The sequence below is a fragment of the Lactuca saligna genome, chromosome 6, assembly GCF_052625555.1.
Source record: "Lactuca saligna cultivar CGN05327 chromosome 6, ASM5262555v1, whole genome shotgun sequence".
Lineage (NCBI taxonomy): Eukaryota > Viridiplantae > Streptophyta > Magnoliopsida > Asterales > Asteraceae > Lactuca > Lactuca saligna.
This window is the reverse complement of record NC_136422.1, coordinates 11,800,528-11,826,497: the sequence shown is the minus strand read 5'-3', so window position 1 is coordinate 11,826,497 and position 25,970 is coordinate 11,800,528. Positions and strand designations below refer to the sequence as shown.

Sequence of the window (25,970 nt, the reverse complement as noted above, 5' to 3'; positions counted from 1 at the left end):
ACTCGTCGAGTTGTTCATATGACTCGTCGAGTCGGATGAAGATTGTCTGAGTTCTTGGATCGAGAGGGTACTCGTCAAGTCGATGCCATACTCGACGAGTAGCAGCGAGTAGGGTTGAGGAGTGAGAGTAGGGACTCGGCGAGTTGGCGGCCCAACTCGGCGAGTCAGGTCAAATGAGAGTTGACTTTGACCAAGGGTAAAAGAGTCAGTTTACCCAAGTTCAGTGTTTAGTATTTGATTGAGTGTGTTTATGGACTTGTAGCTGGGGAGGTACCAGAGCAGCAGCAGTTAGCTTCCAGAGCCATACACTCAGCAGCCAGTTTACGAGGTGAGTTTCCTTCCCGTAGTTAGAGTGCTTGATGTCTTTGTGATACAAGCATGTTTGTGTTATGTGTTCCAGACTCTGTTTCGATGCAGTATGCAGTATATGTGATTATGATAGTGTTATGTTTTATGCTATGCCATGATCGGTCAGTTCCGGACTTCGGTCCGATGCAGTCAGTTCCGGATTTCGGTCCGATGCAGTCAGTTCTGGACTTCGGTCCGATGCAGTCAGTTCCGGATTTCAATCCGATGCAGTTAGTTCCGGACCCTGATCCGATGCAGGGGACAAGGTCCCAGTCAGTTCCGGACTTCGGTCCGATGCAGCTAGTTCCAGACTTCGGTCTGATGTAGTGGGCAAGGCCCAGTATGTGCTTATTTATATATTGTGTTGTATGTGGTAGTTTGGGGGAGCTCACTAAGCTTCGTGCTTACAGTTTCAGTTTTGGTTTCAGGTACTTCCGCAAGTAGAGGGAAGAGCTCGGGGTGATAGCATCGCACACACCACAACTTTAGCTTTTATCCTGGGAATTGATTTAGTTTGTTTTGATTTGACATAGTATGATACAGTTTTCCGCACAGTGTTTTTATTATGTTTGGGATATATCACGTATGGTTTTATGATATGACACTCAGATTATGGTTTTAGTTATATTGAAAAACGAAATTTTTGGGTCGTTTCAAGTTGGTATCAGAGCCCTGGTTTGAGGGATTCGGATACACTTTTGGGTGTATCTGAACTCAAACTAAGGGAAATAAAAAGATTTTTTTTTAAAAAGAAAACGCCTTCTAAAAAGAATTTTGAAAGCACTTAGAAAGAAAGAATTTTTTTTAACGAGATAGAGGTGTGTGCATGCGATCAGCCGAGCTCAAGTAAGTACTCCCAAATTACCCATACAAGTTATTTGTTCAGTTTCAGTTTTAGTAGAACAGCATGCTAGTATAGGATTAAGGATCTAGGAGAATGTCTTATGTGCCTGCTTTATGTGTTACAGCTTTATGAGTATTGCATGCTAGTATTAAGTAGACAGCAGTAGGATAGCATGTTTAGGTTATGCCTGATAGTATGAGCTTAGCATCCTATGCTAGTACAGTTTCTCGTTATGAGAATAGTTTTGCCTGAGTATGTTTCCCTTATCCGAATGTTGCTTGCTTCGTGCTTTGTGGGGTTCTGAGTGATGGGAGTTAGCCATTAGGTGAACACGTCACACCACATGTGATCAGGGTTGAATAATCCCAGAGTGCTGGAACTGGCCCTATTGCGCAGCTCTTGTTTGAGTCCAACCGTTATAGGGACGGGTCTTTTACTTGAAAAATTATCTGATCCTCTTCACATGTGATGGTGTTCAAGTGGTGGCTAATTAGCATTATAAGGAGACCTTCAGCAGCTGAGGACTAGTTGAGTTGAGCCTGAGGTTTCCCTAGGGCAAGCCTAGGATGAGAGTAGCAGAGAGCAGCAGTAGTAGAAGTGACTTGGTGGAGTCAAGACAGTTCTTGAGGAAAGTACGGATAGATGTGGAAGGTAGTATGGGCCCGTACTACTGAAAGCAGAGGATCCGTACTCGAATCAAGGAAGGCCAAGACAAGACCAGGAAGCTAGTAGTAGTATCATGATCCCTTGAGATATTTCAGTGTTCTGATGTTGTTATGATATGTTTCAGAATGGTAGTTTTGCGTTCGAGACCAGCAGTCGGCAGTTCAGATGCCGGAGGGGGATCAGGATCAGGATCAGGCCCGGAGGCCGGGTAGATGGATGAGCAGACCAGAGAGTTCCTTTCTTCTGAGGTTACCCGCATCATACTGGAGCAGACTCCTGTGATCTTCGGTTCGATCAAGGAGGGTATTTTAGAGCTGATGGATGAGAGATTGGGTATTTTCCGTGCCGAGATGGTGGCCATGATGGGGTCGCGCACACTTACGTTCAGGGAGTTCAGGGCATGCGGAGCTCCGGACTATCATGGGGTGCGGGACCCCATAGCGAGTACCAGATGGTTGGCGGATGTGGCCAACGCTTTCCGCACTAGCAGGTGTCCCGAGGGGGACAAGGTCAGATTGGCGTCCTGTCTTCTGAAGGACAAGGCACGGGATTGGTGGGAGGAGGTCGGACGTGCCATCGGGGATGATGTAGCATTGGATGCCATGACCTGGGCTGATTTCTCTACCAGGTTCAGGGCGGAGTTTGCACCGGTCATTGAGGTGCAGCAGTTAGCTAGGGAGTTTCAGGACCTTACCCAGACTACAGAGACAGTGGCGGAGATCACCGCCAAGTTCAGGGAGAGGGCTCTTCTTGTTCCTCAGTATGCAGCCGATGAGGAGATGAAGAAAGCCCGTTATCATGAGATGTTGCGGAGTGATATCCGCATGTTTGTGAGCCGGTCCAGCTGTAAAACGCTGGATGACATGATTGCTAGAGCTCGGGAGAGGGAGATTGATCTCGAGATGGAGAAGAAGAGGAAACCGGAGGCGGTTTCGGGTTCAGGCGGTTCGGGTAAAAAGCCCAAGGTTTCAGATCACAGGTCTAGGATTCAGCAGAGCCACGGTCGATGTGGCAAGTGTGGGAGATTGCACGAGGGGGCGTGCAAGGCAGGGAGTTCCGGCTGCTACAAGTGCGGTCGGATTGGGCATTTGAGTAGGGATTGTACGGCCCCTGCTACTGCCGTTGCAGCATCAGATCTGATTTGCTTTCAGTGCAATCAGAGGGGACATAAAAAGTCCCAATGTCCAGGCTTAGCCGCAGCAGGGAAGGTGGCTGCACCTGCCCCTGCCACCTTGAGGATTACAGATGGCCAGCAGGGCCGAGCTGATGCGCCAGTGGCAAAGAGTAGGGCGTTTCAGATGACAGCAGAGGAGGCGCGAGCGACTCCTGATGTGGTGACGGGTATGTATCTTTCCTTCATCTCTTAATTATTATTATTATCGTTTGAATATTACTTACGATGGTATGTTTTATTTAGGGTCGTTCTCTGTGAACGACATTTCTGCTTTGGTATTGTTCGATTCGGGGGCTACCCGATCATTCGTATCGCTTGCGCTTAGCAAGAGATTTAGTAGAGCTCCTGGGGAGCTGGATTGTCCATTAGAGGTTGAGATAGCAGATGATAGGACCGTGAGGGTCGGCAGAGTGCATAGAGGGTGTTCCCTTCAGATGTTTGATGAGCAGTTTTCAGTGGACCTGGTACCTATTCCCCTACGTAGGAATAAGGTTATTGTGGGCATGGATTGGCTAAGCCCCAATGGGGCGGTGATTGATTGTGAGCTTCAGCTAGTGAGGGTTCGCACTCCCAGTGGGGGAGAGTTAGTGATTCAGGGCGAGAGGCCACAACGAGGACCGACCTTTTGTTCCGCCGCAAGGGCGAGGCGCTATGTTCAGCAGGGTTGCGCCGGTTTTGTAGCTTACGTCTTGGATGCCCGGGAGAAGGGCAAGACGACAGTTGATGATGTTCCTATTGTTCGAGACTACCCGGATGTGTTTCCCGAGGATTTGCCGGGGATACCTCCGGAGAGACAGGTTGAGTTCAGGATCGACCTAATTCCTGGTGCGGCTACGATAGCCAAAGCACCGTATCGACTAGCTCCCCCTGAGATGCAGGAGTTGTCTACACAGCTGCAGGAGCTGTTAGACAAGGGTTTCATTCAGCCGAGCAGTTCGCCTTGGGGAGCGCCGATCCTGTTTGTGAGGAAGAAGGATGGGTCGCATCGTATGTGTATTGACTATCGGGAGTTGAATAAGGTAACGGTGAAGAACCGTTACCCACTTCCGAGGATAGATGATTTGTTTGATCAACTTCAGGGAGCGTCTTGGTTCTCCAAGATCGATCTACGCTCCGGTTATCATCAGATGCGGGTTAGAGATGAGGATGTACAGAAGACTGCTTTCAGGACCAGGTATGGTCATTATGAGTTTGTGGTGATGCCATTTGGGCTCACCAATGCCCCAGCCGCGTTCATGTATCTCATGAACCGCGTGTGCAGGCCGATGCTGGATCGGTCAGTGATAGTATTCATAGATGATATCTTGGTATATTCCAAGACGCAGGAGCAGCACGAGGAGCACCTGCGGGAGGTGCTGGAGGCTTTGAGGAGGGAGAGACTTTTCGCAAAGTTCTCCAAATGTGAGTTTTGGTTGCGCGAGGTGCAGTTTCTTGGTCACCTCGTCAACCAGAAGGGTATTTTGGTAGATCCGGCCAAGATAGAGGCTGTGATGCAGTGGGAGGTCCCAAAGTCTCCATCTGAGATTCGGAGCTTCCTAGGGTTGGCAGGGTATTATCGGAGATTTATTCAGGACTTCTCCAAGATAGCAGTGCCGCTCACCCGACTGACCAAGAAGTCGGTGGTATTTCGTTGGGGGCCTGAGCAGCAGGCAGCGTTCGAGACCCTCAGACAGAGATTGTGCGAGGCTCCGATCCTTACCTTGCCAGAGGGAGTAGAGGACTTCGTAGTCTACTGTGATGCTTCGATCACAGGTATGGGAGCAGTATTGATGCAGCGAGGCCATGTGATAGCTTATGCCTCGAGACAGTTGAAGCCTCACGAGGCTAATTATCCTACCCACGATTTGGAGCTGGGGGCAGTTGTGTTTGCCCTCAAGATTTGGAGGCATTACCTTTATGGGGTCCGCTGTACTATTTACACGGATCACAAGAGTTTGAGGTATCTTATGGATCAACCGAGTCTGAACATGAGGCAGAGGAGGTGGTTGGATGTGCTAAAGGATTATGATTGTGAGATCCTTTATCATCCAGGGAAGGCCAACGTGGTGGCCGACGCCCTAAGCCGCAAAGTGTCGGTGGCCCCTATCAGAGATATGTGTTTGAGGATGACAGTGATCACTCCGTTGTTGGAGCGGATCAAGGAGGCTCAGATGGAGGGCCTCAAGGAGGAGAGGCAGAAGTGTGAAAGGATAGTGGGCCGAGTAGCCTCGTTTGATTATGACAGTCGGGGATTGCTGACGCTTCACGGGAGGGTGTGGGTACCGTACTGGGGTGGAGTACGGCAGGTATTGATGGACGAGGCTCATAAGTCTCGATTTTCTATCCACCCAGGGGCGACGAAGATGTATCGAGATCTTCGACCTGATTATTGGTGGCCCTGCATGAAGCGGGACGTCGCCTGGTATGTTGAGAGATGCCTGACCTGCCGGAAGGTCAAGGCGGAGCACCAGAGACCTCACGGCAAGATGCAGCCATTAGACATTCCCGTGTGGAAGTGGGAGGACATCACCATGGATTTTGTCACCAAGCTCCCCAGGACCGCACGAGGAGTGGATTCGATATGGGTAGTAGTGGATCGGTTGACGAAGAGTGCCCATTTTATTCCGATCCAGGAGAGTATATCGGCGGAAAAGTTAGCCGATATCTATGTGCGAGAGATTGTGGCATGTCATGGAGTGCTGGTATCGGTGGTGTCAAACCGAGATGTCCGTTTCACATCCAGATTCTGGAAGCGGTTCCACGACGAGATGGGTACTCGTCTCCATTTCAGTACCGCTTTCCACCCTCAGACGGACGGGCAGAGCGAGAGGACGATTCAGACTCTCGAGGACATGCTTAGGGCATGTGTTCTAGATTTCGGTGGCAGTTGGGATACGTATCTTCCGTTAGCGGAATTCTCGTATAACAACAGTTATCATGCGAGCATTGATCGACCTCCTTTTGAGATGCTGTATGGGAGGAAGTGTAGGACCCCGATTTGTTGGGGCGAGGTCGGTCAGCGAGTCATCGGGAGCACAAAAGTGGTGCTCAAGACGACTGAGTTGATCCAGCAGGTCCGTAGTAGGCTGCAGACTGCGCAGAGTCGGCAGAAGAGCTACGCCGACAGGAGGCATTCAGACTTGGAGTTCCAGGTGGGAGATATGGTCCTTCTGAAGGTCTCACCTTAGAAGGGTGTCATCAGGTTCCGGAAGAGGGGCAAGTTGGGCCCCAGATTTATTGGTCCTTTCAGGGTTTTGGCCCGGGTAGGTCGGGTTGCTTATCGGTTAGATCTTCCTGAGGAGCTCAGTCAGATCCACAACACTTTCCATGTGTCTCAGTTGAGGAAGTGTTTGGTGGATGAGTCAGCAGTCGTTCCCCTAGAGGATATTCAGGTTGATAGCAGCCTGAATTATATTGAGAGGCCGGTCGCGATTCTGGACCGGAAGACCAAGACCTTGAGGAACAAGGTAATTCAGTTAGTGAAGGTGCAGTGGCAGCACCGGAAGGGGTCTGAGTGGACGTGGGAGGCTGAGGAGGAGATGAGAGCGCACTACCCAGAGATATTTGCAGATTCAGTCGTAGCAGACTTCGAGGACGAAGTCTGAGATAAGTGGGGGAGAATTGTAACGACCCGTTTCCGGTATGTTAATTCCTTGGTATTTATTTTGAAGTTTTGCAAGAGGGACTCGGCGAGTTCATAGCCTGACTCACCGAGTAGGGTCGGGATTTCGAGCACGTGTTAGCTGGAGACTCAGCGAGTCCATATTCTAGACTCGGCGAGTCTTTCCGTCTGGGAGAAACCCTAAATCCCCGGGTTGCCCACTATTTAAGCCACCTTATGGCCCCCATTCTCGCCTCCTTCACCCTCAGAAGCTGTGAGAAAACCCTAATTCGTTCTTGAGTGATTGTAAGTGATTTTTGTGTGCATTTGTGAAGGCTTGAAGAAGGAGAAGAAGAAAGGAGCAAGGAGAAGGATTGTAGAGCAGAGATTCAAGGGAAAACAAGAGCTCTTTGAGGTATTCTTCAGATTTCCTTCACTTTTATGCTTTAAAACCCTTTTTAGATCTAGTTGATGCTTCTCTCAAGCCTTATGTTGATATGGAAGCCCTATTATGCCGAGATATCTTTAGATCTGTTTATTTAGGAGTTGTAGAGCCCAGATCTATTGCCTTTATGGAGCTATTTTGCATATTAACCCTAGATCTACCCCTTTTAAGCATCTTTTAGCTTTTTTTCCCTTGTTCATGTGTTTGTACACGTAAAGTTGGAAACTTTACGTGGTAAACCAGCTTATTGGACTCAGATCTATCATTTGTATGTTTTGAATTCGAGCAGAATCGAGTGTAGAATAGTTGCATGGCGGTGACTCGGCGAGTCGGAAGAACGACTCGGCGAGTCGAGTCGCGAGTCCCCGATTTCTTCCTTTTGAGCGGTGTCTGTCGAGTGGGACCAGTGAGTAGTGGGGTGGACTCAACGAGTTGAGGGTAGACTCAGTAATGGAGGGACTCGGCGAGTTGTTCATACAACTCGGCGAGTCCAAGGCAATCTTCTTAAGCTCAAGAACAACTCGTCGAGTTGTTCATATGACTCGTCGAGTCGGATGAAGATTGTCTGAGTTCTTGGATCGAGAGGGTACTCGTCGAGTCGATGCCATACTCGACGAGTAGCAGCGAGTAGGGTTGAGGAGTGAGAGTAGGGACTCGGCGAGTTGGCAGCCCAACTCGGCGAGTCAGGTCAAATGAGAGTTGACTTTGACCAAGGGTAAAAGAGTCAGTTTACCCAAGTGCAGTGTTTAGTATTTGATTGAGTGTGTTTATGGACTTGTAGCCGGGGAGGTACCGGAGCAGCAGCAGTTAGCTTCCAGAGCCATACACTCAGCAGCCAGTTTACGAGGTGAGTTTCCTTCCCGTAGTTAGAGTGCTTGATGTCTTTGTGATACAAGCATGTTTGTGTTATGTGTTCCGGACTCTGTTTCGATGCAGTATGCAGTATATGTGATTATGATAGTGTTATGTTTTATGTTATGCCATGATCGGTCAGTTCCGGACTTCGGTCCGATGCAGTCAGTTCCGGATTTCGGTCCGATGCAGTCAGTTCCAGACTTCGGTCCGATGCAGTCAGTTCCGGATTTCAATCCGATGCAGTTAGTTCCGGACCCTGGTCCGATGCAGGGGACAAGGTCCCAGTCAGTTCCGGACTTCGGTCCGATGCAGCTAGTTCCAGACTTCGGTCTGATGTAGTGGGCAAGGCCCAGTATGTGCTTATTTATATATTGTGTGGTATGTGGTGGTTTAGGGGAGCTCACTAAGCTTCGTGCTTACAGTTTCAGTTTTGGTTTCAGGTACTTCCGCAAGTAGAGGGAAGAGCTCGGGGTGATAGCATCGCACACACCACAACTTTAGCTTTTATCCTGGGAATTGATTTAGTTTGTTTTGATTTGACATAGTATGATACAGTTTTCCGCACAGTGTTTTTATTATGTTTGGGATATATCACGTATGGTTTTATGATATGACACTCAGATTATGGTTTTAGTTATATTGAAAAACGAAATTTTTGGGTCGTATTTTTGGGTCGTTTCATAATATTGCTAAAAGTAGTTATATTTAATATAAATTTATATTTATGTGGTAATATAATTTTAAATTAATACAAAATTTCCGCCTTAAATCACGCATTGAAAAACGTCATGACTCGTTAAACTTGAGGTTTGATCTTGCCGCCATGTCACTCCTCACGCTATTTAGAACATTGATATTCATTAATATATATATATATATATATATATATATATATATATATATATATATATATATATATATATATATATATCATATTAAAAATAATATTTATTAATATAATAATCCAATAAACAATAACTAATCCAATTAAAAAGAAATTATAAAAGATTTAATTAAAAGAAATCAATACTTCAATAAAATAATATTAATAATATATTAAATATTATATATTAAAAATAATACTTATTAATATATAATAATCCAATAAATAGAATTAATCCAATAAAAAGAAATTAAAAAACTTAATTAAAGACACCAATATATAATAATTTAATAAAATTAAAAAGAAGATATACAGAAATGGTATTTATGGTCGTGTAAAAATACTTAATTGCAGAAATGGTCCCTGATGGTAAAATAGTCATTTTAAAAAAGTAAACAGTCAGCATATTAAAGTTAACGACATATGGACCAAATCCACATAAGGTATCCAAGATTGGACCATTGGTGCAACATCAAACCTTTTGGATCAAAACCGCATTATTTTGACAACTATAGGGACCATTTTTGCAGTTTTATCTTGAATAATTGGTAATTATAATTAAAGAAAAATGTCATAAAATATAACCAATATTATTTATTTGTTTTTTAAGTAATTAAACTTTTAATTTTATCTAATTGACCAATAATTTTTTTTTCTGGTTTTGTTATACTAACGACTTCTTCTTTTAATGGGGATAAATCTTTTCTGCCTACGTGGACTCATCGTCATCGATTACGTCCACATAGTCAATGCTCTAGTAAAACAAAAAAAAATGTTGGTATTAGAAGTTTAGTCACATAAACAATCATATATAATCTTATTGGTTGCCACTTTATAACATTTTCCATTTAATAACTAGTTTGCAATAAAAATATTACATCTTTATCATCAAACAAATCTAAACAACTTGAAACTAACATAAGATTAAAAAAGAAACTAAAAAAACATATGCAAACATATACACAACATTCATACCGATCAACACTTTTAGATTATTATGATAAAGTTTTACCCGCTTTAATATTTTTTAATAAATGTCGGTATTGTGGGTATCCAAGTTAGTGACAAACACCTAGGAGTAATTAGAGTTCTAATATAGAAAAAATTGTATGGTACAATTTAGGGATGCAAAGAGATGAAGAGTATGCAATATACCATACAATGAGCATTTTAGAGACATTTATGGCGCCAAAAATTCTATGAATATAGGCAAACTTTTGATGCTTGTAAGTTGTAAGGGGATAAATATGATAAAAATGGCATTTTGGAACATATCCGTTGTGTAAAAGCTAACACGTAGTTGTATATATGTTTTCTTGAATATCACTAACTTTGATACCTAAAATACTTTTACCTTGTTTAATATGTAACTTGTACATATATTGGTCAATTAGATACAAGTAAAAGTTTAGTGACTTAAGAGTTGGTTCTTTTATTAAGCATCTTCTTATATTGCACATTTCCTAGTAGAACCAGAACTTAAACCAGTTAATGGTATCCGGTTTGGTCTGGTTTTAGAAACGATTACATCCAAGTGCGTTGATTAGCCAATTAGATACAAGTAAAAGTTTAGTGAATTAAGAATAAATAAAATGTTATTGGTTGACATTTTAAGATATTTTCCCTATAAGGAATTATTGATTACTAATCTTTTAGATGTTTGTTAAAAGTATGAGGTTGTTGTTATGTGTTAGTGTGAACCAATTTTGAAAAATGTTGATATTGCATTGATGTGAAGCTCGCTAATGCGGCATAATAAAAAAACCATTGATATTGTATTAATGTGAATCATATTTGTATCATATCCTAAGACGAACATTCTCTCCCTATTAGTGCAAAGTGATAGGCGACAATAGAGGGTCGTGAACCCATTTATATATATATATATATATATATATATATATATATATATATATATATATATATATATATATATATATATATATATATATATATATATATAATGGGTAAATGTTTTGTGTAATATAAAGTAATGAACCATATTTTTATAGCTTGCATAATGACCATCATCTCTGAAAATGGTCATTTCACACTAAAGAAAATATATATTTTAGAGTTTCTAAAAAGATATAACATAAAGTGTAATGTGCTATTTTCACAAAAAAAAAAAAAAAAAAAAAAAAAAAAAAAAAAAAAAAAAAAAAAAAACTTTTTAATTAAGGTAAAATAGCATGTTCATAAAAACCAATTTAAGAAAACTATTTGTTCCAAACTACACTTGTTTGAAAATGAGAGAAATGTAATAAATGTGGAATCTTCATTGCTACTGATGAGTGTGTACAGTCATGCTTTCGCCTTTCCAATATCACCGATGGTACTTGATAAACATTTAATCTACAACTATAAACCAAAGCATAGTGAGTTCCCACAAAATACCACACACCATAATACACATACAATCCATGCACACATGAGCCTTCAGTTTGTCTGGCCCGCCTTTCAAGGCCTATAGCATGCATGGATTGCTCTTGAGCCTACAGTCTGGCTGGCCCACCTCACAAGACCAAAAGTGTACCTACACTTCTCTCTCTCTCTCTCTCTCTCTCTCAACATACAACTAATCCAAATATAGCCTATAACACATCGTTATCCCACCCGAGTATTTTGGCCTACACTACAAAGCAGGACTGCCTCAACCTACCACTCGATATGTCGACATATGTAACAAACAAGAAATCAAGTAAGAACATAAAGATATGTAATTATCTACACTAGTGTATGTGTCTAATAGCTCACTATCGCATACCAGACGTCATATAGTATATATGTTACTACCAATAAATCTCCAAGGAATGCGTAGCTGTATGTAACTAGAGATGAGATAGACATCCGAACATCTAATCCCACTCTAGAGCCAAAACCAAACAAGTAACATGAAAGAAAACCTAGATCAAGAGTTATCAGGCTACCTTACGTTACTACATACAACCCCTAGGGCACTTCACTAGACGATCACCAACCTACTGGTACTCTAACCAGCATACGACTACTCTCATATCCTAACACAAAATGATATATAATACAACACATAGTATAGTGTGGAAACTCACTTGAATCAAAGACCTAAGGAAACACATTAACACGCTCAATCCCTGCACTCATCACTCCGACAAACCGACTAGCACTAAACAAAGGTGGAACCTTGATTAATAACCAAATTTCTTCAAGTTTATCCCAAAGTCAAACTAGTAAAAATTCAATGGCTAAAAAAGTCACCGGTCAACCTACTATACCCCCACCACAAAGTGGAGGACTCTTGGCCACATCGCGGGAACATTAGGATAAAACAGTTGCGAGAACCTCATAGGTTATAACGTGATGAGCATATCGCCATATCATGGGAACTAATCCTAATTCATCCCTTATTCCATTAAGCCACCGGTCAACCTACTTACAACCAAGTGAGTTATAAAAATTGTTTCTTTATAATCATGCATGTCCAATGCACGTACTTCCCAGGTTAAGTCATAATAATGGTGGAAATGAGGTAAACAATATCATGCATGAGCCAAAACTCAACCAATCTCAGATGTGGAACACTAAACCTCAAAGGGACCTAAAGGATCCATAATGTTGCCAACTACATGGAATCCATCAACTCAAACTATCCTAAAACATAGGGGGAAATGCACAAAAATCCTAGATCTAGGAGCATAGAACATAACGCTTGGAAGAAGCCCTAAAAGATCTAGAAGCAAAGAACATAACGCTTGGAAGATGATTGTTATTCCGACCTTAGTGGTCATATCGAATTGAGTCCGACTACAATGAGTATGTTACGTGGTTCAGAGGACCAAGTTTGATGTAACATATGACTTAAGCTGGAAGATTGAAATAAAAGATAATCAAAGCGATCGGTAGAGGTATCGCGATAGTTGGTTGTAGCTAGAAATGCTACCTTTTAAGATGTTATTAGAACATGAAGGAAGGTATAGTTTGTTCTGAAATTTGACTCTAAAAGACCTAAGTCCAAGCAATGCATCATATGATGAGAGGTCATTAGAACATGACCCATCGGTCTATAATGATAATCTAAGGAAGAAACTTATCTCAAGTTTGTTAAAGAAGGAGTCTCCAAAAAAGATCGAGATCATGATGTGAAGATCATGATTGGAAGTCTAACATGAGATAGATAGCATGTCCAAGATCGGGCAGCGCCTGCAGTCAGGAAGTCATAGAGTTAGATACTCATTCGAAGAAACATCAAAGTTACGGTTAATACTTAGGATGAAGAAATAACGTATGGAGTCATCATGTCAGCCCTTTTTCGTTGATGATTCCGAGACATAATCATCCTAAGGGGGAGATAACTGTAACGCCCGTAGATCCGAGCTAGTCAATTTAGAGATAATAGGGGTCAAAAACAACTTTTCGACAAAAGATTATTTAGAATAAATAATCTTAACCAAGTTTTATAATATATCTCAAGGTATCCGTACATATAAAGAGTGCCGAAATCCAAGTTATATGAAGAAGTTATGACCCGTCGAAGTTTCGCGACGGAACCAGCACGACACCAGGAAGACGTAAATAGTGAGTTTATGATAGAGAGACTTTTAGCCTTATTAATCTAAATGAAAGTCCTAAAATATCTTAACCTGAGAGCATGCATAAAAAGAACGCCTAAATCTGACTTCGTATGAGGAAGTTATGATTTTCCGAAGTTTCAGCTTAGTAGTGTACGGCCCAAAACTCGAATTTTAGGTTGAGCGGTTTTTGGCCTACGCAACCTAAATGAGAGTTGAAGATCTCATTAATAGGAACTCAACAATAAAAAGACAGACGAAAACGGAGTCTGTATGAAGGAGTTACGAATTCTTCGCGGTCATTTAATAGTCTAATATCCTCCTACTGTTAAATTTAAGATCAATCGATAATTAGCCGACAGTGTCTAATGAAAGTTGTAGATCTTGTTTTTACCTACGCATGGATATAAAGAACGTCAAAAACGGAGTTCGTACGCGAAAGTTATGAATTTTTGAAAATCGGCTAATTTCCACCCTGTGTGATGCCATGTATCAGCACTAGGTTGAGCCTGGTTGTAGCCAGTCTGGCTCACGATGTGAGTGACCCTCCAGCCTCCTATAAATAAGAGGTGAATGCCTCTTCATTCCTCACACCTCCCCTCACTTCCCTCTCTCTCTCTCTCTCTCTAGAACTTCTCTCCAGGCCCGAAACCTCCCGAAAAGCCTAGGGAACCTCCCTAGCACGAGGCGGAAGCCCCGGAGCGCCCGATGACTCCGAGAAAAAGAGTCTTTCGGCTCGCGAACGCTGCTCCAGCATAGCCCGGTTTTGATAAAAATCTGTTGTAAGTGAGCTACGCCTAACCTATCTTTAGTATAGCTTATGATTCATTATAGTAATGTTATTAGGACCTTATAATAAATATTTTGGCTATTATTATGAGTTATATTAGTGTCATTATAATATCTTTTTAACCACTCGCGGTACGGGGAAGGTATTATAAAGGGCCGCATAGGGTTGTTGGATTTCAGAAGTGCTATACACCAAAATGGTCATGCCCTCCGGTGTTTTATGTCTGACCCTTGTCTGTACATAGTGGGTGAAGAATATTTTTTAACGCTTATATAATAGTAATAATAGTTAGACTATTAATTAGTCTCGGCCAATATTAGACTAAACTCTAGTGGTAATGATACTACGTTTTGTCAGAGGAAAATTGTGTTAAGAGTAACGAAGTGTTGTCCGAGTGCCGAGTCACCACCTTTTCAAGTGAGTGCATGGTCCCTTTCATCTTACACATAGATATGAAGTATTTTATATAAACTACGTGTTATGTGTGCATATTACTTGAATATTTGATGTTTATGTTGTATGAACGATTTTATATATGTTTTAAATGATTTAAACTATATACGTATTTTATATCTACAAAATGTGTTAGATAGAACATGGGTAGATTAAAGATGAGATAAATGATGAGAGATGAGATGAATGATGAGCGATGATATATAAGTGGTAAAATATGGTGAGAAGCGATGACCTAAGCGATGAGCCAAAGCGATGAACCAAAATGATGAGCCAAATGATTACCTAAGCGATGACCCAAGCGATGGCTCCGTCATCTAGCAGAGTATGGATGACAACCATGGACTATTCTAGACAGTCCAGTGGAACACTACCAAGCTCGCAACCTGTAGGTGTTGTGAACGATGTGTTCATCGGTGTACTCTAAAAACCCATTGACATGTATTGCGAGTGGATTCTCGAAAACAATATTGTCAATAAACGAGATAACCCTGGCAGCTATGGATTTAGTACTTGTTGAGCAAACCCTGGAAACGATGGATTTTATGTCTATTCCTTAGGATAATCCTTATGAAATAATGAACGAGGAATAGTTCATTCTTAGGGTAAATCCTTAAAAGTAAAGAAGATAATGGGGATGGGTAATTGGGTTAATTGTTTAATGATTAAACATAATAATTATATTATTGTGGGTTGAAAACCCTATGTACTCACCAGGTCTCCCAACCTGACCCACTCAGTTTATTTATATCACAGGTGTTGATATGAAGTCACATTACACTGAGAGATCAAGGAGATATAAATCAGTAGAGATAATGAATGTAATTTCTGTTTATGCTTATGTTTCTGTATTGACGATGACATCCCAAATGTATTAACATGAATAAAAATATTTTTCTTCGGAAATGCTTTGATAACGTATTTATCATGTTTTACTGGGAACAAATTCCGCAACATTTCTATTAAAAGAGGTACTCTGATTTTTATAAAGCATAAACAAAATCGGTATTTTTTTACCGTGAAAATGGGGATGTCACACACACACACACACACACACACACATATATATATATATATATATATCCATAAGGCTTTTAATTGTACATTTAACCCCCCCCCCCCCCCCTTCCTTAAAGCTCCTCGCTTACTGTTTTTGACATAACCATGCACCAATAGAAGGAAATAATTTATTTATTTTGATCAAGAGAATTACACCTAGTATATTAATTCATACCATAAACATCACTTCTTAATACTCCAATATTTAAATACCAAAGTTATCTAACAAATGATATAAGTTTCTTGTGTGATGAGGACCAAAGTCATCAACATCAGCATTTTGTATGGGAGGCATAGTCTCATACCACGGACTAGTGATTTCATCTAACTGAACTTTTAGGAACCTCTAACTTCACTTGTTTGTCAAAATTTAGTGAAACAATGTTGACTTTAACAAACTCGTTCCTTATATACATGTATTGATAAAGCATAATCATTGGCGGAATATATCTCTATTGTGATTCAAATGTTTCAAAACAGTATGATTTCTTAAACATTGATCTATCCACTTGATACATCTTCTAAAGATGAAGATGAAATTGTGATACATTGACTCTTCTTCTATCATATCACCCATAATGCTCTGTTAAAATCAACTTCAATTAGAAAAAAATCATATTACATGTAAATTAATTGAATCGCATTTATCAAGATTCATCTTAATAATTCTAGAAGATCACATTAGTATTACTTTTTATACTAAATCATCCAGTACACTCTCCATGGAATATAGGTTCATACACAATCTCATTTATATCCATTCGATAATATGCTCTAATCATGTCAATCAATTACATGACATGTTATTTATGGTATCCTTAGTGGAAGCAAAAGAGGCACATATATCATCAAATGTTGTATTTTATCTCATGTTACATCCCTATGAGTCCAAAACTAAAATCATGTATCTTGAACCAGTTTCATGTTCTTCTATTAAGGTGTGTTTGTATATATATATATATATATATATATATATATATATATATATATATATATATATATATATATATACACACCCCGATACTTGCACTACGTTTCTTGAATCTTATTAATAGGAGATATTTCCAAACATGGACTAACATTCTAAATGGTTTGAAAAATAACAATTTAGACCGGTAAGTATGGTAACACACCATACAATATTTTTGGCTTGCCACATCATTTTTTTTTCTCACCCACAAAACTGATAGGAATGTTCACCTCTCATTGCCTCTCATCCCTTTATCTTTTTAATATTCAAATATGTGTAAATAATGTATCGGTATTATACTCTATTTTTTGGAAATTAAAAACCATGCATTTTAATATATATATATATATATATATATATATATATATATATATATATATATATATGTGTGTGTGTGTGTGTGTGTGTGTGTGATTTAATAATAATTAAGAAAGGAAAAAAAAACATGGTATAGTCTCATCATGTTGTGCCCTTACTTCATTAGCTCTCAACTAGAGGGTGTGATGTTGCCCTCATACCGCATTGCCATGTCACCTCTGCTGCATGGTGTGGTACATCCACTCCTATTAGTATAATTAATATGTATGTCACACACAACATTTGGGTTAGCTAGAAATGCTCTCACTAGCTCTAATGAAAACCTAAAACCTATATTTAACATATAAGAACAACAAACTTGATCTTACATGAGGAATTTCATTATTAGATAGTTGTTTTATATATTTGAATCTTGTACACTTCGTTAATGTGTCTGTCACACACCACATATCTCTCTTTAGTTACTCATCGTCTCAAGTGTCAAAAGAATTTGTCTTGATGGATTTGTATGAGAGAATTTCCGTAGTATATCTTATAATCTCGGACTTGCAAAAGCTATATATTGGTTGTATTTGGCACGCTATAGCAAACTGATAAGCTAACTTATTTTTCATGATTTTTTAAGTTATAATGTTTGACAAACGAAAAAGTAGTTTATAAGCTAGCTTTTTAAAATGAGTAAATTACAGTTTTGTTCCCTATGGTTTAGGTAGATTCTCACTTTTGGTCCGATCTTTGGAAAATGGACTAGACGCATCCTTGTGGTTCCCCAATCTTGCAGTTTTGATCCTCTATCCATATAAATAGACTATATTGCCCTTTCTAATTTCTTTTTCTATTTTCTTTTACTCTTTTTAAAAATATAAAATATATTTTGGGCCCACGTCCCCTAACCCTCCACCCCAACCTCACTGTCTCTCTCCTATTATTCTTCATTTTTCATTATTTTGTCTCCCATTCTTCTTCATTTATCGTTCTTCTTTCACCATGTTCAAGAGTGCCGCTCTACCCCATATTTCTTCTTCACATTTCTTTTTCCTCCTTCTTCCTAATCAACATAGAATCATAGTATTGATATATGCTTGAGATTGGCAGTGGTGGAGCAGATGAGGGTTTGTTACTGTAAGAAGCAGCAGAGTCACCAAGATGTAGGAAACGACGATGAAGAATAGGATGGTGATGATGGATAAGATGGTAGGATATGATAGTTTGGGATTTTAGACAATGTAATTTTGGGTCGATGAGCCATTTTTCATAATTGGTATGTTATTAGGGTTAGAAATAGAAATTGACGATGGAGATGAGATATACACAGGACTCTGGAGGGAGAGAGGTTGAGACACCGAAGGGGGAGACTAAAGATCTATGAGATCTGAAGATGATGAATCAAACAGAGTAGGAGGATATGTGAGATGGGTGGTTTCAGAAGGAGATAGGGAAAATAGTTAATGGGAGGGGAGGTACTTACTGGAAAGAAATCATGTGTGCATTGTCTTCTTGTGTTCTTGGAGAAAATCACCAGCCATGATCACCATTATTGAATCTCCTTGTACCCATGGAGGAGATGAACCGAAATAGATGTTTTCCGGTTTTCTTGTGGTTGTATTGATTAATGATGGTGGGATATGAAGTAGCGGCGGCGACTAAAGCTCTAGGGATGTTTATGGTGGTGAATGAGAGAGATGAACATGATGGGTTGTGGTGGGGTGAGGGTAGGGGTGGGTGGGTATGGTGGATATTTTTTATTTTTTATATTATCAAAATTTATAAGTCAGTAAAAGAAATTAGAAAGCATAATATAGTCTATTTGTATGGATCAAATACCAAAAGTGCAAGAATAGGAAACCACGGGGATGTGTCTTGTCCATTTTCCAAAGGTTTGACCAAAAGTAGAAATCTACCTAAACCAATAAACCATAGGGACCAAAACTATAATTTACTTTTTAAAAAACTACCTTAACTAGCTTTCCAATAGCTCTTTTCAAAAATTCCAAACATACCATTAGCTCTTTTCAAAAATTCTAAATATACCGTTAGTTAATTATAAAAATCATATTGAGTTTTTTTATATCATTTTATATTTTCCAGTTAGTTTATCAATTAGTTTTTATCATTTCTTATTTTTTTATTAACTAGTTGATAAGTTAACAACTACCTATTTAGCTAATACCTAACTTTTCAATTATTACACTAAACATAGTTGTGAGCTTCACAACTTCCAAATTCTTAATTAGGACAGCTTTGGGCAGCCTGCCCCAATTGCCATAACTATCACACAATGAAAGATTTCTAATAATCTTGATGTTTTGTTTATTTCTAACAAGTTACACGGTATGTTTTCTTCTGAAATTGGAAGATTAAACGAATGAACAGATCAACGAAAGAAACTTGTTCGATATTCAATTGAGTTGCAAAATATGCGATTGGTGAAATACTTCAAAAAAAAAAATTCATCGAAGACTCTTACCTACGATATTGCAATAGATTGAGCAATGTTTTTATTAATGCTTTATTCCATCATAAGTGCTGCCTATCCAAGTCCAACTCTTAGTTCTAACAATCATTGTTGCATTGGATTGCAGTTAATACTCTAGTAACTTTCTTTTATATCTAGCATCACAACAGATTCAGTGTTACTTTATTAATTGTTTATTAATCATAAGTATTCGCAACACAACCCCTAGTTTCAATATTAATTGTTGCATCCATTACAATTGATTACAAAGTGGTGTGCTTCCTTTTCAAGAACTCAAGAACTTCATACAAATAGGTGGTCTAATTTTAGCCAAAGAAAGAACCGCAGCTGGAAGAATCCACAAACCTTCACCACAAATCAAACCAGAAGCCACAGAAGTAGACATCAAATCAGCCTTTTTAACATTCACCTTCTGCCATACCAACACCACCAAGCTTCCAACACACATATCAATACTAAAATACCCACCCACCAAAAAAGGCACAGCCATACATATAGGCAAAGGCATCCACTTCCCTATCTTTTTAGGCAACAAATCTTTCACAATATTAACCCCCACAGAAAAAGCAAAAAACCCATAACATAAATCCAAACAATGTTTAGGTAAAGCCGAAAAGCCTTGAACACCAATAATCGCCATGTTTCTAAAAACTATCGCGAATGGTGCTTTGTATTCCCCATTAGGGTTTCCCACATCAAATGCTTTAGTAAATAAAGAAAGAGTTAAAGGCGACACAACACACCCTATTGCTGTCCCAATCGTTTGGCTTAAAAGCATTGTTCTAGGTGAAGTCAACGTCACATGACCGGTTTTCAAGTCGTGCATCAACGTACTGGAAATAAAAAGAACCGCCTTCATAACACCACACCCCACCAGTCCCGCCACCACTCCGTGGTGTTTTCCGGCCAACGCCGCCATCATGAAAAGCCCGATTTTGCTGTAGTTGTATGCCATGTCCCAATCGGTTAATCCGTTTCCATACGCGTTACAGAAGGCTAATGATGGAGCGATTATGTAGGCTATGATGATGTAGAACCATTTGACTTCTGGAAATATTAAGGGAATTACAAATGCATTGATAATGGAGAATGAAGTGTATCCAATCACTGCAAACCACATTGGTATGGCTTCTTTGACGAACACTTCGTTTTGTAATCGTTCGGCTTCTGTAACTTCCTTCTCGCTACCTACAGCTGTAAAAAGACGATAATGCCCTTGGAAATAAGTTAAGTTATACGTCTTGTTTAGGGTTAATTGAAGCTAAGCTTTTGAGATTTATACCTAAACCGGGATTTTCCCTTTTCAATCTTCCGTAGATACTTGCATATGTAAAATATAGAATCTTGGTGAAGTTATAGAGTCCATCACCAAGGAGAAGAGCAATTGAGATAAAGACTTTGTAACCATTCAGACTTTCCATGCTGCTTTCAGGAACATTATTAGGAAACCATTCGCCTTTTTGGTTTTCAATAAGTGGCCACATTATACCCCATGAAATCACAGCTCCAAACAGCAAAGAAAAGCTCACAATAGGAGGACAAATCATCCCAGTTCCCACATATGTCATGCTGAAATTGAAGTAAAATCTACACAAAATAGCAAGAACTGAAGAACCCATTATTTATATAAATCAATAAAAGATACCAAATAGGAACAAAGCTTACGTTTTCTTATAAGCTTCTAATCCAAAAGTAGGGAAGTGGGCAAATCCACATACTCCTTTTCCAGTGAAAAACCATTGAAAGATTGCCCACAAGAAACTGAATGAAAAGTACTTGGCAAATCCCTTGATTTGTTTCCTATAAAAAAGACACTTGTTGATGATCATACAATGTGGAAAAAGGGTTTATGAAATGTGTTATAAAAGTGTACTTTGCCATGTCATCTCCCTGACTATGAAATCCATTGATAAGAACAGCTGTAGCCATCCCACTTGGAAATATCAACTTATAATCAATAATCAAGATCTGTAGAATAGAATTCTCAAATGTCAATAATATAAAGATGGTATTCAGTGTTCAACATTTGAACACAATTTATACAGAAAGGTGTTTGTTTATACACCATGTGGGACCCACATACCTTTCGGAGTGGAATCAGTACAAAAAGACCAGCAAAACAGATCAAGAAAGAGTAGCCAGTCATCCAACCAACATGAAGTTCTTTATAAGTCCCTGGAGAATTTGCTCCTCCAGCCAGCTCATATGTTTTCTTGTTCAAAGCAAATAAGAAAGATCCAAATCCAGCTAATATTCAAAGTCAAAAACCAATAAACATTTCACAAAACATATAGATAAAGATGATAACTTTAAAGATTTGAAGTTGAAAAATGTTAGAAAAACCTCCAATGGCAATGCTGTAACAAGCAACTGAACATGTTTGAATCATTGTGTTTTCATGTCTGGTAAAGGGAACGAAGGGAATCCCTAGTTTTTGAAGTATTTTTGTCCATGTTTTCATGTACACAAATGCAAGAAGTGCAGCTGAGACATTAAGATTAGGAATCAAACCAGTTGTGAGATTTAGTTTCATGGCTATAACAGTGTAAATGCATCCCAAAATAACACTCGCAATAACTCCACGAATTGTGATCTGTTTTGTCCATGGTTGCAGTCTTTTTGAAGCTTGAAGATGATGATCATAATCATCATCTTTCTTCTCTTGTCCCACCTCCTCTCTTTCTTTTTCAATCTCACCTGTCTCCTTCATGTCTGTGTTCATTGTTAATTTAAAGTTTAAACACCAAAAAGAAAAGAAAATTGTACAATGTAGTAATGAATTACTCACCTTCAAGTTTCTCTGTACTTCAATACATAAAAGGATGAAGGATGCATGAAGTTATTATAGCAAGTCAACTGGCAGATGTTGCTTTCTCACTGTCCTTCCTTTTCTCCTAGAAAACTCTCATTTATAATATTGATATGTGTGTGTGTGGAGTGGGAGAGAGAAAGAGTAAATAGCCAATCAGTAAAGCTGCATATGAATACTGTCGTCATGTTGATCTACCACTAAAACTAAATAATTTGTGAGATGGCATACTGTGTACTATTATTCTCATTAACTTACAAGGTGCAAACACAGTCATTGACTTCACCTTATTTTACACATATTATCTTGAAAGAAATGAACAATCATTCATATGATCGCAAGTTATAATCCTTTAATTAAGGAGATATTAATGCTGTAATTTGATTGGTTGTGTGGGTCAATGAGATTCCTTCTGCTGGACTAGGAATCCCATCAAACTCCATGGAATATCTCCATGTTATCAGAAGAATGATTTCGTGATAAAAGTTTTATATATAATAAGGTTTCTCGTACAATTGATGCTTTAATCCGTTTTTATGGTAGGGACTGAAGGTTCAATTGGAAATGGACTTAAAATCCCCAATTTAATGCAGAAATCCAAACCAACGCCAGCAAACAGGAAGATTAGAAGATTTTCTGATACAAAAACAGCACCACTGAAAGTATGCGACAATATGCTACCAGCTTCCAACTCCATTGGTGGTCCTCCTGCTAGTGTGGCAAGACCTGCGTTAAAATTTCAAAGGGAAACATGAATCTGTTAGGGTTTAATCGTCATGGAGAACTTGTTAATGGAGTAGGTTTCTGAAATACCTTTGACAAAGCCAAAAGCTGCCGACGTTCCGGATTTGAGCTGAAAATTGTCTAGGTCACGACGAACAGCATAGCGAAAAGTAACACCAAATAACGCACAGCTGATGAGAGTGATAACTGACGGAAGGATTAACTGTGATGCGTCGGTCGCCTGAGATAAGGAAATAGGCAAGCCTGCCAAGGTGCCGACTATGGCGGAGATAGAAGCAGCTTTTACAGATTCAAATCTCTCTTTGTTTTTGTACATCGCTTCTCTTTCTGTTTCTGTCATCATCGAATTTTTATCTCCGACTTCACCTTCAAGTGAGCGTTCTGCTTCTTCAACCAGTGCTCTTGCTTCTGATAACTCCTTCTGGCATTCCTCAATCTGAATTCAATGTACGAAACATACATCTGTAATAAGAACTAGGAACAAATATTCTAAATATATAAATTGGAGAAACGAAGAAATTAACCTCGGAAGCTCTGGATTCGAGTTGATTGATGTATTCTTTTATCTTCTGGTTTTCTATTTCCTGCTTTTCGATCTGAGCAAGTTCTCGCTTGGCCAATTCAACTCGCTGTGTAGCTTTATCCAATCCATCTAACAAAGTTCTATTTTCCTCGCTGTTCAGCAATTGGTTTACCCGTTCGTCGACTATACCCGAGAGCAAATTCTTCAATCCCCCGCCATTGTTGCTCTGGTCGGCGCTACCATTATCAGTAACGGGGTTACTACATTTGACGGCGAATGAACCAGACCTCGAGGATGAAGACGATCTGAAGGGTTTGGAGCGAATGTAAAATTGAATATTCGTTAACTGATTCGAGGATTTTGGAGAATATATGAGTGTGGGATTGGGTATGGTTGCCATGCTTCCTGGATAGCTTCACAAATGATAGTTTCAAGAACTCCTGTACGGTATTTTTGAAAGAAAGTGAAGCGAATTTTACGTAAATACTCTTTTAACTCCAACCATATAAAATGTTTTGAAAATATCAACCTGAAAAACAGAGTAAAGACCAATATGTTATTTTGATATTAGTCAAGGACCATTTATATAACTTTAGGAAAGACATGGACCATTTGACTAACTTGGTTAATATGCAGGAACTATTTATGTAAACTTTGTGAAATACAGGGATCATTTATGTTATTTTGTGCATAGGAAACATTTCTAAAATTTTGTAAAATAGAGAGACCACTTTGTGAAAGATAAGGAGAAATTGGTAAGTGTAAAGATAGATAGAAATAGAATTACACGAATGGTCTATGTAGTTTTAGGTAGTTTGTATTTGGATGTTTAGGTCCCAGTTGCTGATCGAGAAAGTGTTGATTGAGAAAGATCTGTCTCAATTAAGATCTGTCTTAGTAAGAAATTCTGATTAAGTAAGAAATCATATTATTTGATTGAAAATCTAACTGATGTAAAATGACCATTTTACCCCGATGCTCTACACGTTTCAATGCAATATGAAGACGATAATAATAATAATAATAATAACAACAACAAAAACAACAATAATAATAACAACAATTACAATAATAATAATAATAATAATAATAATAATAATAATAATAATAATAATAATAATGTATAAAAAAAACTTATAGCATAATAAACATTAAATATATTATTTTAGAAATAAAACACAAAAAGTCATTTAGCTTGTTGGTAAACACCATCTCTTTTACAAGGGAGACCTAAGTTCTAATCTTGTAACCTTCATATCCAAGCCAAGGGTACTATTGAAAACCCTCACTTTGTCAGCCATCTCCCAACTTCTTTCTCGGTCAGACCTTGCTTTCCGAGTCAGACGTTAAGATTTTGTTTATCAAACACCTTTAGTCTGACCGAGTCAGCCAAAAATGTCTGACCTGACTCGGTCAGATGCATATCAAACAGGGTTTTAGTCTCCAAATCTTGTTTTGTCTCTGTCTCTTTTGTTTTTAACTCCAATTTTTCAAATAGTTTTTGGGTTGGGTTTAGGAAATCTTCGATCAAACACTAAAATTTATAATAAATTATTTGTTTCACTAAAATCTATGCTTTAGCCCTATACTAAACTTAAAATTATATATAATATTGGTAACTTGAAATTATATATAATGTTGGTGAATAGTATAATACCAAATATAGTATTATATTATTTATCAATACTTACGATCCTATGATTTTAACTAGATAAATTAATCCCGATCTTATTAATGATCATTTTTCAATAAGATCGAGATCGGATCATAAGATCATAGGATTGTAACTATTTTTTAAAAACAAAATTTTAATATTTTATATGGACTAACTACGTGGAATACTAATTTTGAATTGTTTATCACTAAATGATGTATTGAATATGTATTTTTTATGTTTTAAACAATTTATTATTAACTACATGGTTAACAGATTGGTGAAAATGTATTTTTTTTTTTTTGTATTGAAATATTTTTTGTAGGATGTTACGATCACGATTTTGCAAAGCGAAAAAACTATCATATGTAAGATCTTGATCTTCACAACCTTAATACTATGCTTACTTATTGTTTTTAACTTCTTTTATCATTAATTTTTTTATCTCGTTATTTATTAAAATGGGTCACCCCATATTCCAACTCTTACGAAACATAATCTATCTCTTTTGTTTAAATTTCACATCTTCGTGTCTGTCACAACTAGCATTTTTGGCTAGGATAGTTTGTATTCATGTAATCAACTCGTGTGTAACTTGTAATCTAACTTGAAGTTTAATGAAAATACTCATTTCAAAATCAACCATTTGAATCAAAAATCACTCGTGAAGTTCAAAACCTAATTCAATACATCTCATATACTCAACTGTGGGTTGAAACCCTAATATCCTGGTTCAAACTCAGATGGACTAGGATCCTCTTATTGGGTCTAATGGGCTAGTAAACTCTCAATTTGGTTATTTTGGGTCAAGAAACCCTATTTGGGTTCTAGT

The 25,970-nt window shown here is 38.7% G+C and overlaps 2 protein-coding genes across 3 annotated transcripts; both read right to left on the bottom strand.

Annotated features, from left to right (window-relative positions):
• Positions 1-19,595: 19,595 nt before the first annotated feature.
• On the bottom strand, positions 19,596-22,548 carry LOC144999987 (metal-nicotianamine transporter YSL3-like). 2 transcript variants are annotated; one of them, XM_078959129.1, is made up of 7 exons: positions 22,197-22,548; positions 21,752-22,120; positions 21,492-21,655; positions 21,282-21,376; positions 21,074-21,208; positions 20,691-20,995; positions 19,596-20,602 (listed from the first exon to the last, which is right to left on the bottom strand). In XM_078959129.1, exons 2-7 carry the CDS (start codon positions 22,116-22,118, stop codon positions 19,674-19,676), a joined length of 1,995 nt encoding a protein of 664 aa, XP_078815255.1. In that variant the 5' UTR covers positions 22,119-22,120; positions 22,197-22,548; the 3' UTR covers positions 19,596-19,673. The 2 variants fall into 2 exon arrangements, with proteins under 2 accessions (XP_078815255.1, XP_078815254.1); XM_078959128.1 differs by lacking the exon at positions 22,197-22,548 and having other exon boundaries at positions 21,752-22,130.
• A 141-nt stretch (positions 22,549-22,689) lies between these two features.
• Positions 22,690-23,965, bottom strand: LOC144999988 (uncharacterized). Its single transcript, XM_078959130.1, has 3 exons — positions 23,486-23,965; positions 23,031-23,397; positions 22,690-22,943 (listed from the first exon to the last, which is right to left on the bottom strand). The coding sequence occupies exons 1-3, from the start codon at positions 23,882-23,884 to the stop codon at positions 22,741-22,743; spliced, it is 969 nt and encodes a 322-aa protein (XP_078815256.1). The 5' UTR covers positions 23,885-23,965; the 3' UTR covers positions 22,690-22,740.
• Between the last annotated feature and the right edge of the window lie 2,005 nt (positions 23,966-25,970).

Coding starts and splice junctions, on each gene's coding strand:
- LOC144999987 (XM_078959128.1), bottom strand. CDS start 22,130: ATGAACACAGACATGAAGGAGACAGGTGAGATTGAAAAAGAAAGAGAG. Junction 21,377..21,491: donor TACTGATTCCACTCCGAAAG/GTATGTGGGTCC, acceptor TCTATTCTACAG/ATCTTGATTATTGATTATAA. Junction 20,996..21,073: donor TTAGAAGCTTATAAGAAAAC/GTAAGCTTTGTT, acceptor TATTTTGTGTAG/ATTTTACTTCAATTTCAGCA.
- LOC144999988 (XM_078959130.1), bottom strand. CDS start 23,884: ATGGCAACCATACCCAATCCCACACTCATATATTCTCCAAAATCCTCG. Junction 23,398..23,485: donor TCGAATCCAGAGCTTCCGAG/GTTAATTTCTTC, acceptor CATTGAATTCAG/ATTGAGGAATGCCAGAAGGA. Junction 22,944..23,030: donor AGCTTTTGGCTTTGTCAAAG/GTATTTCAGAAA, acceptor ATTTTAACGCAG/GTCTTGCCACACTAGCAGGA.